At 41.7% G+C, this 13,752-nt stretch overlaps 1 protein-coding gene across 1 annotated transcript; it reads right to left on the bottom strand.

Moving 5' to 3' along the window:
• Window positions 1-1,003: 1,003 nt before the first annotated feature.
• On the bottom strand, window positions 1,004-4,350 carry si:ch211-195b15.8 (probable dual specificity protein phosphatase DDB_G0281963). Its single transcript, XM_037091388.1, has 5 exons — window positions 4,191-4,350; window positions 3,847-3,962; window positions 3,129-3,288; window positions 2,801-2,924; window positions 1,004-2,106 (listed from the first exon to the last, which is right to left on the bottom strand). Exons 2-5 carry the CDS (start codon window positions 3,937-3,939, stop codon window positions 1,278-1,280), a joined length of 1,206 nt encoding a protein of 401 aa, XP_036947283.1. The 5' UTR covers window positions 3,940-3,962; window positions 4,191-4,350; the 3' UTR covers window positions 1,004-1,277.
• Between the last annotated feature and the right edge of the window lie 9,402 nt (window positions 4,351-13,752).

The following is a 13,752-nucleotide window of genomic DNA, read 5'->3' as shown; positions in this document are numbered from 1 at the left end:
ATCATACATTTTAATGCTCAATTAATGGGATGTGCTGGAATAAACATGAAAGGACCACGTGAGCTGAACAAATTTTTATTCATTCATCATTCTTCTTCCACAGCAGTCTCATGCTGCAACACAAAATATAAGTTTGCATTTACAACTATGTTTTCTTGTCTGTTGACTGTAAACATAAGCTGCTGTAACTGTGGCTTTTATTAACCAGTGGTAACAATGGCTGGCTGTAAAGATACATCTGCCCTGAAACAACAAATTTTATTTAAATCCCTTTCCTAAAAGACAAACGGCAACCTACACTGTCCCACTGACAGTAAATGAATAAATAAATAATGCTTGCACCTATATGAACCTAATAGCTGGACCCTTGTGTGGAGTATACCCCTTGCTGGAATGCAGTATGGTCCAGGTTTGGAATGTGGTCACTGGATGACAGTTTTTATGCACAATATCAACTAAACTTTTGAACATTTATTTACTTCATTTCAACACAGAAACCCACTCCACAGGGCCAGCAGAGGCTGTTGCCTTGTCAGGTGATACTGTGCTTCAGTGGTGTACATCTCCAGATACATTTTCCATTAAATTACAAACCACTCTGGGCCTCTGTGGTTCTGTAGTTGCTCACTTTGCCTGTGTGGTAATTAGGCCTTGATTAATGTCTGGGATACTAAATGACACAAACATCTTGCTTTCAGCTGTTATTAGGCCCATTACATGGCCATGTGAAGTTTTTCATGATCAATAGATTGAATAGCACAAAGCCAGTGTCTTCACTCTAATTTTATTATCATTAATAAACTTTAAACTATTAATTACTCCTGCACTCCTGCACAGTATCCCTCACATTATTTGTGTCCTGGCAAAACACTTACAATGTTGTGATTAATGCAACTAGTGCAGCTTCTTCGACATAATCTATTGTTATAATAAGAAGAATTATTGTATGGTTAAAATAAATTATTAAACTGAGGATTCTTACTGAGAAAAAAACAAGACGGGGTTGAAATGCAATTTTTAATCATCAGTAAATACTTTTGAAGCCATTGTGCCATTTTTAAAAGCCTTTTAAAATAACTTCATCTTACAAAGGACAGGGTGACTGGGGTCAAGATGTAACAAACAGGACTCATCTGTGTTCAGGTTTGTTGTCAGGTAGGGTTATATTCAGCTCTGCAATAAATAAATACATAAATAGAAGACAGACCTAGTGTGTGGTTTGGTTCCTTTTGACAGACATGCACAGATATAAACAGACACATCAAGCAACCTGAAGATCAGCTGTATGCAGGCTGTCCCATCCTCACAGGCTGGACAAACATCCCTCCCAGCAGCACCCTCTCCCCCCAGCCCAGCAGCTTGTTGAGGGTGAAGCTGAGCGGCGACAACAGACTCTGCTCCATCACCTCATTTCTGCTGCACTTGTTGTGGGAGGGAGTCTGTTCCCAATGGGTGTCTTCAAGCTGCCTGCAGGAGGAAGTGTTGCTCTTTGTCTTGGCCTCTGGCCCTTCTCTCATTTCCCCAGTGCAGACAGTTTGGAGAGTGGTAGCAGCCCTTGTTCGCTGGCTGATGCTGGCTGTTGAGGGAGGGCAGATTCCCACAGGGGTTAAGGAGAGGGTGAGGCTTTTGCGTTTCTCAAGCAGAGAAGCAGAGCCTGCTGGGAGCTGTAGTGTAGGCTTTGCTTCTGGTTTGACTGGCTCACAGGGACTTGGAGCTCGAACCACACCTGGGATCTGTAGTTGCTGCTGGTTTTGATTGAGAGTCAAATTAATGTTCTGGAGCTTCCCTGACAGTGAAACCTGCTTGTTCCCACTTTCATCTGAAAGTGAGTTTCTCTGAAAGGTTTTGTTGAAGTGGTAGAAATTCTCGTTGTAGGCCTGTTTGGCCTCTGCTGAAGTGTTAGTGACACTGTCAGCCTGATGATTAGTCTTCTGAATGGTGTCAGTGTAGTTAACACTGTCGTTTACAGACAGCAGGTGATTATCCAGCCGCTGGATGAGGACGTCGCCACCAGGGGCAACCTTGCTCAGAGTTCCCTGGAAATGCTGCAGTTGACCCAGGAAGTTGAAGTTAGGGGAAATGGAGGGTCGACGATCCTTCACAAACCTTACAAGGAGACAGATAGGATTTGGATTAGAGCAAACAGTCTTTCACAGCTCACATAACATAATAATACAATCAAATGATCAATAAGAATAACGAAAATAGTAATTAATAAACTAAAATACATTCTGGGTGATATCTACACTGATGTAAATTCTGGTCAGACAGTATTGTCATCTTTTTTTTCTGATTTAATTGTGCAGAACAACAGTAAACAGTAAATCCACTGCAATTTCACACATTGGTTTCTGGGCTTCAGTTTTGAAGCTTTGAGGTTAATTTTGGTCACTGTCATCTTGGGGCTTTTTGGCCAAAGTGAACTCAATTAGACAAGAGGGTGGAGCTCCAGGTAATATCATTACTGGGTCTGACTGAGAACCTGTGCGACATGCTGTTAGACTTGTCACAGGGTAGCCATGCCCTTTAAAGCTGTAGTCTGTAGCTAGTTTTTTGTTATATTTTCTTAAACTGTCATTATGATCTGACAGTAGAATAAGATACAGGTCAGCTGTGTGAAAATCCACTGTCTGTGGCGCCACCCACTGGAGATCATTTGATTTGCAAGGATCCATCGCCCGGATCAACACAACCAATCAGAGCCAAGGGGAGTGTCTGAGAAGTGTCAAGCCTGATTTGTTTAACTGTCTCAAGAGCTCCTAGAGATTCAATTTACTGTTGTGCAGGCAAAGATCTGTACCTGTAGGCATGGTCCAGGTCCATTCCCAGGCTGTACATGATATATGCTACAGCCAGAGCCGGGGAGCGTGAGATTCCTGCTGCACAGTGAACCAAGACAGAGGCACCAGAGGACATGGCGGCATCTGCACACACACAACAATGACCGTTAGGCAAAGTGCACACAAAAAGACAAATAGCAATGAACTATCATTTAAAATGAAACCAATATGAACATGGTTGTTGGGACTGGAATTATTTGTATTAGGAATCTACTTGTAGCATGGCTTGTTAAAAGATGATGGTTGCTTTTGCAGTGATGCTGGGCGATGGTATGAGGGATTACTGACCAATAAAGTGCAGAGCCTGTGGGATCCAGGGCAGCAGGTCGTCCCACAGGGAGTCATCAATGGGGATGCGAAGATATCTGGAGCAGGGCAGAAAGGAGGGCTGGGGGCTGCAGCGGCTCACACTCAGCACATAGGAGATACCCAGAGAGGCCAGGCGGTCCTACACACACACACACACACACACACACAAACACACACACACACACACACACAGGGAAACATGGTAAAATATTAGCACTTTTCATAAAAAAGGAAACTAGCCTATAGTTTCTTTCTGTGATATTCACTGTTGGTGGTCTCACCTGATTTAGGATTGATAAAGTGAAATTCAGTTTACAGGTTCATCATGGTTCAGTTGGCTCTGACACTAGTGGTAATGCCTACAAGTCAATCACATTTCAGGGGCTGTGCTTGTCTCTCCACTACATTCCACTGAGAGGTCCAGTTTGCAGTTTCAGACACAAACACGTGATCAGAGTCTAAAAGTAATAATAATGCAGTAACACAAGCTATATAATGATATAACAACATCCTGATAGGGGCCTCTGCAGCTGTGTAACAGTAGCCTCCGTTTACTTTTGATAGTCTTCCTCATTTTACTTTACTGAATCCTGGAGCGTTAATTTGACAAGTTTCTTTACATAACTGGTACTTTCCATACGTTAAGGGTCTTCATAGGATTGATCCCCCCCCCCACCACTCGCAGTCCCGATCTCACCTGCGTCACGTCGCTCTCCGCTCCGAGGTAGAGCTGCGGCAGGATGACGGACAGCGGAGGCCGTTCCGAATCTCTCTCCCGGGACCAGACCATACCTGCAGCACCGCACGGAACACCTGGGGACATTGTGACGACATAAGATCAAAATGTCCCCGTTTTGCAGAAGAGGATGGTTTGTTCTATCGGAACACAAGAAGTCACCTGCTACAACTTTCCTGAATACGAGCACATCGGTTCCAGATGAAAAACAACCAACACATTGTGAAAATATGCTGTATTCATACGTAGGTAGCTCAGTTTCTCATGAAAAAAAAACACGGCGGCACTTATTTCATAGAACTCACTGTAAATGATGCTCTTCAGAACCGCCTGCACGTCCTGCCCGTCTGCAGAAGTCCAGAGTGGCGCTCCGTCAAATGTCCGCACACCGTCTCTGTCCTCCTCCGTCCTCACTCTGCGCTCTCAAACTGGCTTCTAAACGATGAGCTCATCCTCTTTCTAACAATAGAACTCCACTAGATGATGTCATCTTCAGCCAATCAGCGTCTTTGCCTGACTTTCACACAGGGTGACGTCTCTCCGCTGTATCAGCGCGTCCCCCACCATCAGAGAGAAGACGAGGCTGTCAGCCTACAGCAGTGTGGAGCAATCAGTGTAGACTCACGTACACCATGCACCTGCCTCACCAACACGACCCACACTCATGTGAAAACTGTAAGGACAGTTAGTGTTTACATCACCTGCACACTTCTGTCCAAGTGACTAAATAAAGGCATCTCGCATGGATTCGGACTCGTGTTGCTGCAGTGTGCGCCACAACTGATCGCCTGGACACAGCGCAGATTTAAAAGATTGTATCATTCATTGTGTTTTCTATTTCTCTCTGGTCTCCTCAGTTATGCAATTACATGGTCTCAATTTAGCCTAACTCAAACCCCTCCATAGGTCCTCTGTTTAAACAGAAGTGGGTCAGGCTCGTTTCTCATGTGATCATATCAGGCAAAAATAACGCCTTTGTAAAGTTGTCCCAATCACCGAGGGACAGACACTGAGACTCAGCTGAGCCGTACAGACGTTCGACTGTTTGTTTACCCTGCAAAAGAATAAAAATACAAAAATGCAGAACAAAATAATTCACAATCGACGTGTTTGTTTAACAGCTAACAAATATAAATAAAATCACTGACACAGTTTGAACGTTAAGGTCGTGGGTTCACAAAATAAAATAAAATAAAATAAAAGTTTAATGTGTTTACAGAAGCTTTGTTTGCGTGAAAATGAATAATCAGAATATCGGCAGGAGCATCACGTTCCGACATGTCCTGTGAGAGATACAACTGTGAGAGTCAAACAGGAAGTGAACTCAAAGCAAACAAAAAACAGACAGCGGAGCAGATCCAGATCCAGCTGTTAGTGTTTCTGCAGAGGTCAGCCTTTGAGATAAAGCGATCATCCGGTAAACTGTTTGTTGTCCGATATTATATATTAGGATATTTTAGCAGGTATATAAAGGACCGGACTGGTTATAGTGTAGGACACAGACAGCAGCTAAAATAATGACTGCAAAATAAATCAGATCTTTATTTTGATACATCCATGAATCAAGTTCATCGCAGTCAAATTTAGAAGTGTAGGTCTGAACTATATTCACCATAGCTTTAATCACATAAATGATCACACTTTAAAGTGCAGACACGTTTGATTTTCTCATGGTGATGACGTCACAAGTAGGCCTAGCTCCATGGACACCGGGCGTAAATCACTTGTGTTTGAGGTCAGACATTGTGATTAATATCAGATGGGCTGCTGGTGAGTGAAATAATACATGTTATCAAGGAGTCACAGTAAATCACATTACCTGCAATATAAGAAACCATACAAGTGCGTCGCTGTTATTAGAGCTGCACGCAATTACGCACACCGGTTTAACTATACTGATTATTTAAATCTTTCGACAATTTTGTTATGTTATAATTCAAAGATTTATAGACTATGGAATTTTTGTCATACGTTCATCTGACGTCTGTCTGTTAAAGCCGACTGAGGGCTGATCCAGCTGTGAACAGCTGCAGCCGTCATCAGAAACGTACGTCGCTTCACGTCACGTGACGCTGCAGCGGACAGGACGTCTCATTTGTCTTAAAACACATGCCCTCGGTCCCATAGACATAGAAACATAGATCTGCATATACATAGACATATATACATAGATATATACATAGCCATATATACATAGATATACAAATACATAGACGCCTCATTTAGCGCTGGACCGTACGTCGACGTCGCCGCCATATTGGATGTGGCAGCTCTGCCCCGTGAACACATACAAGACAATATAGACAGTATACAGGTCGGGTCCAAACCACAGGATGTTTTATATATATATATATATATATATATATATATATATATATATATATATATATATATATATATATATATATATATATATATATATATACAGCTGTATGTCGCTGTTACTGTGATGATACATGACAGTTAAATATTGAATCTGTGTCTACAATTACCAGATCCTGACATGTAAATATGATTTCTGTCTACCAAATCAGCTTGTTCAATTTAATTTAACTTTAAATATGGACAACTGACCTCATAATGTATTAATCAGAATCAGAAATACTTTATTGATCCTCGACGGCAAATGGCTTGCGTTACAGCTGCTCCCATTCGTAGTCAATAATATGCAGAAAAAAATAAGATATAATAATAATAATAATAATAATAATAATAATAATAATATATGGTGCATATTTATGATAGTAACCTACTGCAATTTTACTTTTTTTCCTGTGGTTTGGTGCAAGCAGGACATTAAATGTCAGCAGAAAGAATTCTACAATTTAAAGTCAATTCATAAAACATAGATCCAAAGAGGCTGAAAATGAAAATAAAATGTGAACAGGTTAACTAATATTATCAAAATTAATAGGGAGGAATATTATAGCAATCTATTAGATGAATTATTACAGGTGAGCGGTGTTGTGTCAGAGGGGTGGTTCTGAACTGGCTGAGAAGCTTTTTAGATAACAGGCAGCAGTACGAAGATGGTGGTCATGTTTGGACAGTGCTTGTAGAGTCCACCAGGGGTCAGTGTTGGGGCCACTGCTCTTCATACTTAAATTAACGACACATATCAAATATCAATATTGTAAGAGGTCGTGCTATTTGCAGATGACACAAATATTTTTTATCCTGGAGAGGATTTGCGGCAGATTCTGATTTTGATCACATCTGAAATGAGCAAATTAAAAAGGTGGATGGCAGCAATGCATTATCATTACATTTAAGCACAAAGATCAAGTTGTTTGGGAACTGTAAATCAAATAATCAAGTACAGGTGAAGATAGAAGGTGTGAATAAAGAGTGTGTGTTACTGCATTTCTAGGTGTGATAGTTGATCACAACATCTACTGGAAACACAAAACACATGTTCAATCTAAAGTGTCTGGAGGCATCTCAGTCCTGTGTGAGACAAAACTCATACTGGATCACAAACCACTGCACATTCCCTCCTGTTCACTGGTCTGACCATGTTTAAATGACTCTGTGGAGGTCTGAGGGGAAACACCTGCACAAGATCACTACAACACTGTTCACAGGTCAATCAATAGCTATTATAAAATAATTCATTAAGGCAGATATACTATCATCACACCAACTTATTGTTAATAAATTCCTTTGCGTGTAAGTTCATTGACCTGGTTGAATATCCTCACAAACAAACTATGAAGAGGTAATATTCAGAAATAGAGAGGGGGGTTATAATTTGAGAGAAAAGTTTAATTAAAAGATGCCAGCTGTTCACACAACTATAAAAAAGTAAATGCATTCCAATTGGTGGTGTGAAACTGTGGAATTGCATGAGCATGGGTCGAAAGCAATGTCCAAAAATGATCCAGTTAAAAAAGAAAAACAGTAATAGGAGAAGATTTTCAAAAGGTCAAGGGATGAGTGAGGGCTTGAAAAATTACTTGGTGTTTTACAGTTAAATTAACATTAACATTTAGGGCATTTAGCAAATACTTCTGTCCAAAGCGACTTACGATAAGTACATTGGTCACAAGGAGGAAACCTCAACATATCACCTTCAATATAGTATGATAGAAAACATTTAAACTATTTTCAAGCCCTCATCTGAGCATCATAGCTGCTATTTTCATAGATGTTTGCATGTGTTTGGGTGTATGAAATATAAATATGTTATGAAATATAGATACAGAAAGATACAGATACAGAAAGGTGGACAATGCATATTAAACATATATATAATGTTTGAAGCTATATTTGTATGTGCGTGAGTGTATGTAAGTACATAGATGTGTTCGGTTGAAAAACTGGAGAGGTTGCTCAGCTCATTTGTCAAGAAATGGTTGGGTCTTCCACGGTGCTTCAGCAGCATAGGTCTGTATGGAAGAGGCATTCTGGAGCTTCCTGTGTCCAGTCTTACAGAGGAATTCAAGTGTTCCAAAGTAAGGCTGGAAATGACGCTCACAGAATCCCGTGACCCATGTGTGGCCCAAACACCTCCTACACTGGTGACCGGAAAGAAGTGGACACCAAGCGCAGCCACACAGCAGGCAAAGGCAGACCTAAAGCACCACGACATCGTTGGCCTTGTGCAACAGGGGAGAGGAGGCTTTGGCCTTGGCGAGAGTAGACCAACATGGCACAAGGCAGCTCCATCTCAGCGCAGCGGCCCGGTCGCTGAGGAGGTGCACTGGCAGGAGCAGGCAACAAGATGCTCAAAGGCTGTTTCCCAAGTGAAACAGGGACAGTGGATGAGATGGGAGGGGGTTGAGAGAAGGAAGGTCTCTCAGAAGAAGCTCTGGGGCATGGAAGCATTTCAAACCAGCTTCATCTTACGAGCAATGTACGATGTCCTGCCATCTCCCAGTGACCTGAAACAATGGTATGGAGAAGACCCAACATGCTCACTCTATTCATCTTCAGCAAACCTGAAACACATCCTGGCAAGAAAAGTCTGACACAAGGCCGGTACACCTGGCGGCACAACCAAGTGCTGAAGTGCCTTGCAGCTACGCTGGAGACCAGACGGACATCCATCAATGCCATACCTCCACCATCCCATCCTATACCTGCCAAAGGTTTTGTCCGTGAAGGTGCAAAGCCATCAAAGACCACGACCAGAAAAACATCTGACCTTGGTCTGCTGGGAGTAGCACGAGACTGGAAGTTAGTGGTGGACCTGAGCCTTAAGTACACTGAACTGGCAGCCGATGCGGAACAACATGGCTGGAAAGCCAAAGTTTGACCAGTAGAGGTCGCCTGCAGAGGCTTCGTGGGCAAAACAACTACCAGGCTACTTAAGGACCTGGGAATTCGAGGCCAAGCCCAACGCCAAGCAATCAAAGTCCTGTCAAGCGCAGAGGAACAAGGAAGCTGGTGGCTCTGGCTGAAGAGATAGCATCTGTGGCGTGGAAGGGTTAAGAGCTGAGGGGGGCACACCTGGGACACCAGATGTTGCCGATTAGCCCTCTGGAGGTGTTGTGGGCCTGTCATCGAAACACCAGAGAAGGAGGGTGCCCACCTGATGACTCCAATGAATCTCCGAACCCCTCTGCCACACAGACAGCACCTTAGCCCCTACCTGGAAACCCCTCAAATGTCTGCACCGACCCAATTCATACCTCAGGAGTGCGATCAACAAGGGATTATACGACCTAGTCCTAAAACAGAACTGATTAATGACAGCACCAAGTCTTCTAGGTTTGGAATGAACAAGTTGGAAACATTCTGCTACATCAATCTTTTTCCATTCTTCAAGAATTATCTCTTTTAGAGACTGGATGCTGGATGGAAAGTGATGCTCAACTTGTCTCTTCAGAATTCCCCATAGGTGTTCAATTGGGTTCAGATCAGGAGACATACTTGGCCACTGAATCACTTTCACCCTGTTCTTCAGAAATCCAACAGTGGCCTTAGATGTGTGTTTAGGATCATTGTCATGTTGGAAAAGTGCACGACGACCAAGGGCACGGAGTGATGGTAGCATCTTTTCTTTCAGTATAGAGCAATATATCTGTGAATTCATGATGCCATCAATGAAACGCAGCTCCCCGACACCAGCAGCACTCATGCAACCCCACATAAGGACACTGCCACCACCATGTTTCACTGTAGGCACCATGCATTTTTCTTTGTATTCCTCACCGTTGTGACGTTGGTCTCATCACTCCAAAGTATAGAGTCCCAGTAGTCTTCATCTTCGTCAGCATGGGCCCTGGCAAACTCTAGGTGGGCTTTTTTGTGTGTGGGCTTTAGGAGAGGCTTCCATCGGGGATGGCACCCATGCATGCCATTCTTCTGCAGTGTGGCGCCGTATTGTGTCACGGGAAATAGTCACTCCAGTTTGGCTTTTTACTTCCTTGGATAACTGCAGTGAACTTGCATGCTGTTTTTCTTCGACCCTTCTCATCAGAAGACACTCCTGTTGAGGTGTTAACTTCCGTGGACGACCTGGATGTCTCTGTGAGATGGTTGCAGTTCCATCTTTTTTAAGTTTTTGTACCACTTTTGCTACAGTATTCTAACTGACAAGTAAAGCATTGCTGATCTTCTTGTAGCCTTCACCTTTGCGATGTAAAGAAATTATTTTCTTTCTCAGGTCTTGAGACATTTCTCTTCCATGTGGTGCCATTGCTAACAAGGGGTTTTCTACACACTTTTATAGTCAACTGTCCACTGGACTCCTATGTAATGATTAATTAGACTCACCTGTGGTTGATTATTGTTAAATTGACATTTGTAGTTTAAAATTTAGCCTTGCTCCAGAAACTTTCAGTGGAGTGTACTAATTTTTGCATCACACTAATTTTAGTAAAAGTGAAAATCTTGTTCTCGTAGTTATATTATTAACCTTACTTTCATGTTATAAGTTAAACAGATGTTATATAAAACTTGTCAGCATTTTGGAAATTGTTTTCGTGTGCACTGAGATATTGTTTAAAATATTACTTTTTGAAGGGGGTGTACTCATTTACGCTGAGCACTGTATATTTCAGATGCCACTTCAAATAAATTAAGACATCAGTTCAGTTTGGCATTACTTTTTCAACAAACTCCATATTTTTCAAAGTTTCTAAAGCCAGCACTGCACATAGCATGATCTGTTCGATGAACCTTAAAATATTCATGGAATCCATGGCATTCTTCAAAGATTGCATAGCTAGTAATGCACATTTTAACAACCAGCATTCACAGCGGCAAGTTCTATAGAACATGTCCTCTCTGGGTTTCAGTGTTTCCCACGCACACTGGCTGGTAAGATGATGACAAGGAGGCGCCCACTGGCTCAGTTGGTAGAGTGCGTGTCCCATGTACAGAGGCTCTGTCCTCACTGCAGGGGCCCTTGGTTTGAGTCCCGGCCTGGGACACTTTGCTGCGTATAAGCCCATCTCTCTCTCTCTCTCTCTCTCACCCTATTTCCTGTCATCTCTGAAGCTGTCCAATCAGTAAGGACATACAAGAGACCAAAGAAAAGTGATAAAATGACTTCCTTTGGGTTTTTTTTTTTAACATTTTAATGCATTAATTGACCTGTGATCATTAAAATGGAATAATGATCTTTTACATATCTAGGTTTAGTTACTGTTTGTTGTAAGATAATAACTGCAATTAGCTGGTTAGTTAAAGTGAACAACATTTCACAAGCTAACATATTCAGATGTTAGTTGGACTATTTTTACCTTAAAATTACTGCAGTTGGGGAGTACAGTTGTCAGTTTATCTTTGGTTATGTTTTATTTTTGGTTATTAGATGTAAGCTGGGTTGGTTAAACAGGTCCCCATTCTGCTTTTCTTCCCTACTGTTGTGGTGGAAGTGGTCAACGGTCATTTTCAATCCTAGTGTGTGTAAAGAACATGTTTTATGATAGTCTTGAGTTCCAATGACTTGTTGATCCAGTTGATACTTTTACCAATTTACTTGATTTTATACTTTGTATGTATGAATTGCTTTTTCAATGTATACACATTGCACTGGCAATAAAGGCATTCTACTCTATACTGTTTTGTTTCATTCTGTTCTATTCTACACTCAACTCTTTAAGGTGCCTTCAACAACCATTGATTTGTCACACAAAAACAATCAGATGGGTCATCAACCTTAATGTTTGTAAGCCCCAAGTACGACAGAAAAATAGGATATTGTACAGTACTTTAATACTTCATGAGATGTGCCACTAAATTGCACTGCAGATGTTAAACATCAATCCAATACTGTAGTAATGTTAGTATTCACAGGGATAAAGTGACCAAAAGCACAGCCCATTACTGTGGTTACAAACAATATCAGTGATCATATACAGTGGAGATCAAAATTAGAGAACAATTCATTAATACTTGATTTATTCTGGAATATTTTTTGTTTTGTTTTGTTCAGAATTTGATAGAATATCAGCTTTGGCTATACCACTGCTGTACTAGCTTGTTTTTTAAATAACCAAAGGTACTTCAACAAAAACCTTTATTTTGTGAAAAAAACAGTGAGCAAAATTAGAGGACAGTAACCACTGTGTCAGGAGAGAAGATTTAAACAATGTTTTTTTAGGGCTATAGGATTCAAACATTAATAAGAAGTGTAGAGGCCTTTGCTTTGAATAACTTCAGCACATCTGCGCCCACAGGACATCACTAGTTTCTCACACTGCTCTGGTTTGATCTTGGTCCATTCTTCTTGCAGTCTCTTCCACAGTTCGGTAACTGAAATGGGTTTCTTAGCCATTACTTTGTCGCCAAGAATTTTCCAGAGATTCTCTATGAGGTTTAGATCTGGACTCTGGGCTGGCCATTTCATTGTTTCAATATTCTTAGCTTCAAGGAACTGCTTAACCCGTTTTGCAGTGTGACAGGGGGCATTGTCTTGCATGAATATTGCAGGCTGATTGGGAGACAACTGCAGTGAAGGAATTGCATGTTGCCGAAGGAGGTTCACATAAACATTTGCATTCGCCCTGCCATGTAGCTGTACAAGAGGCCCAACTCCTGCTGCAGAAAACATCCATGACACTTCCTCCTCCAAATTTGACTGAATTCTTTACACACTTTGGGTCCAGTCTTTCCCCAGTTCGACGCCGAACATAATGTTTCCCATCAGACCCAAATAAATTGAACTTACTCTCATCACTGAAGTGCACTCTGGACCAGCTCTCCTCTGTCCACACAACATGCTCCTCAGCAAAGGCAAGTCTAGCCTTTTTATTCTTTCTGCTGATGAGGGGTTTGGTCACTGCTGAGTGGGCTTTCAGGCCAAATTGTCTTAAACGGTGATACACTGTGTGCCGAGACAGATCTTTGCCCTGTTCAGCACTAAACTGGTGAGCAATTCCAGCTGCAGTGTTGAACTGATTCCCCATTGAGAGTCTTTGCATAATCCTGTCCTCTCGTGCACTTGTTTTACATGGACAACCAGCCTTTTTGGGAGACTTAAATGAATCTGTGTCCTTGTAAAGTTTCAATATTCTTGAAATCACAGACTTGGACCGCCCAAACTCTCTTGCAAAGGCTGAGATGGTCATCCCTTTGGCCTTCATCTGGACAACCTGCTGTCGCAGGGTTTCAGTCACCTTAGAGTGGCCTGCCATCTTGCAAAGTCACTAGGAGAGCTGCCAGATAAATAGGGTGTGTCTAACAATTATGAAAATTGTTCAAAAAAAAAAGAAAATCAGGTGCCAGATTAACACCAATAACTGGGAGGTATCTGAAAGTGTTCTCTAATTTTGATCAGACCCGTTCTGAAAATTCCTCAATAAGGTTTTTATATTATGCTTGAGAATATACTTACATTCTGAAACATGCTCAAAAATCTGCACTTATATTCATGTTAGCATAACTTCAAATATGTACAAGCAGTGACTTTCAAAT

This window comes from Acanthopagrus latus, chromosome 24 (assembly GCF_904848185.1).
Source record: "Acanthopagrus latus isolate v.2019 chromosome 24, fAcaLat1.1, whole genome shotgun sequence".
NCBI lineage: Eukaryota > Metazoa > Chordata > Actinopteri > Spariformes > Sparidae > Acanthopagrus > Acanthopagrus latus.
The sequence above is the reverse complement of the archived record's forward strand: the minus strand, read 5'-3'. Positions and strand labels throughout refer to the sequence as shown.

Bases quoted from the DNA above. Each gene is read 5' to 3' on its own strand.
- si:ch211-195b15.8 (XM_037091388.1), bottom strand. From the start codon at position 3,939: ATGGTCTGGTCCCGGGAGAGAGATTCGGAACGGCCTCCGCTGTCCGTC. The intron at 3,289-3,846 runs GTGAGATCGGGA...GTGTGTGTGTAG, and splicing joins CGGAGAGCGACGTGACGCAG to GACCGCCTGGCCTCTCTGGG. The intron at 2,107-2,800 runs GTACAGATCTTT...TCTCCTTGTAAG, and splicing joins GACCTGGACCATGCCTACAG to GTTTGTGAAGGATCGTCGAC.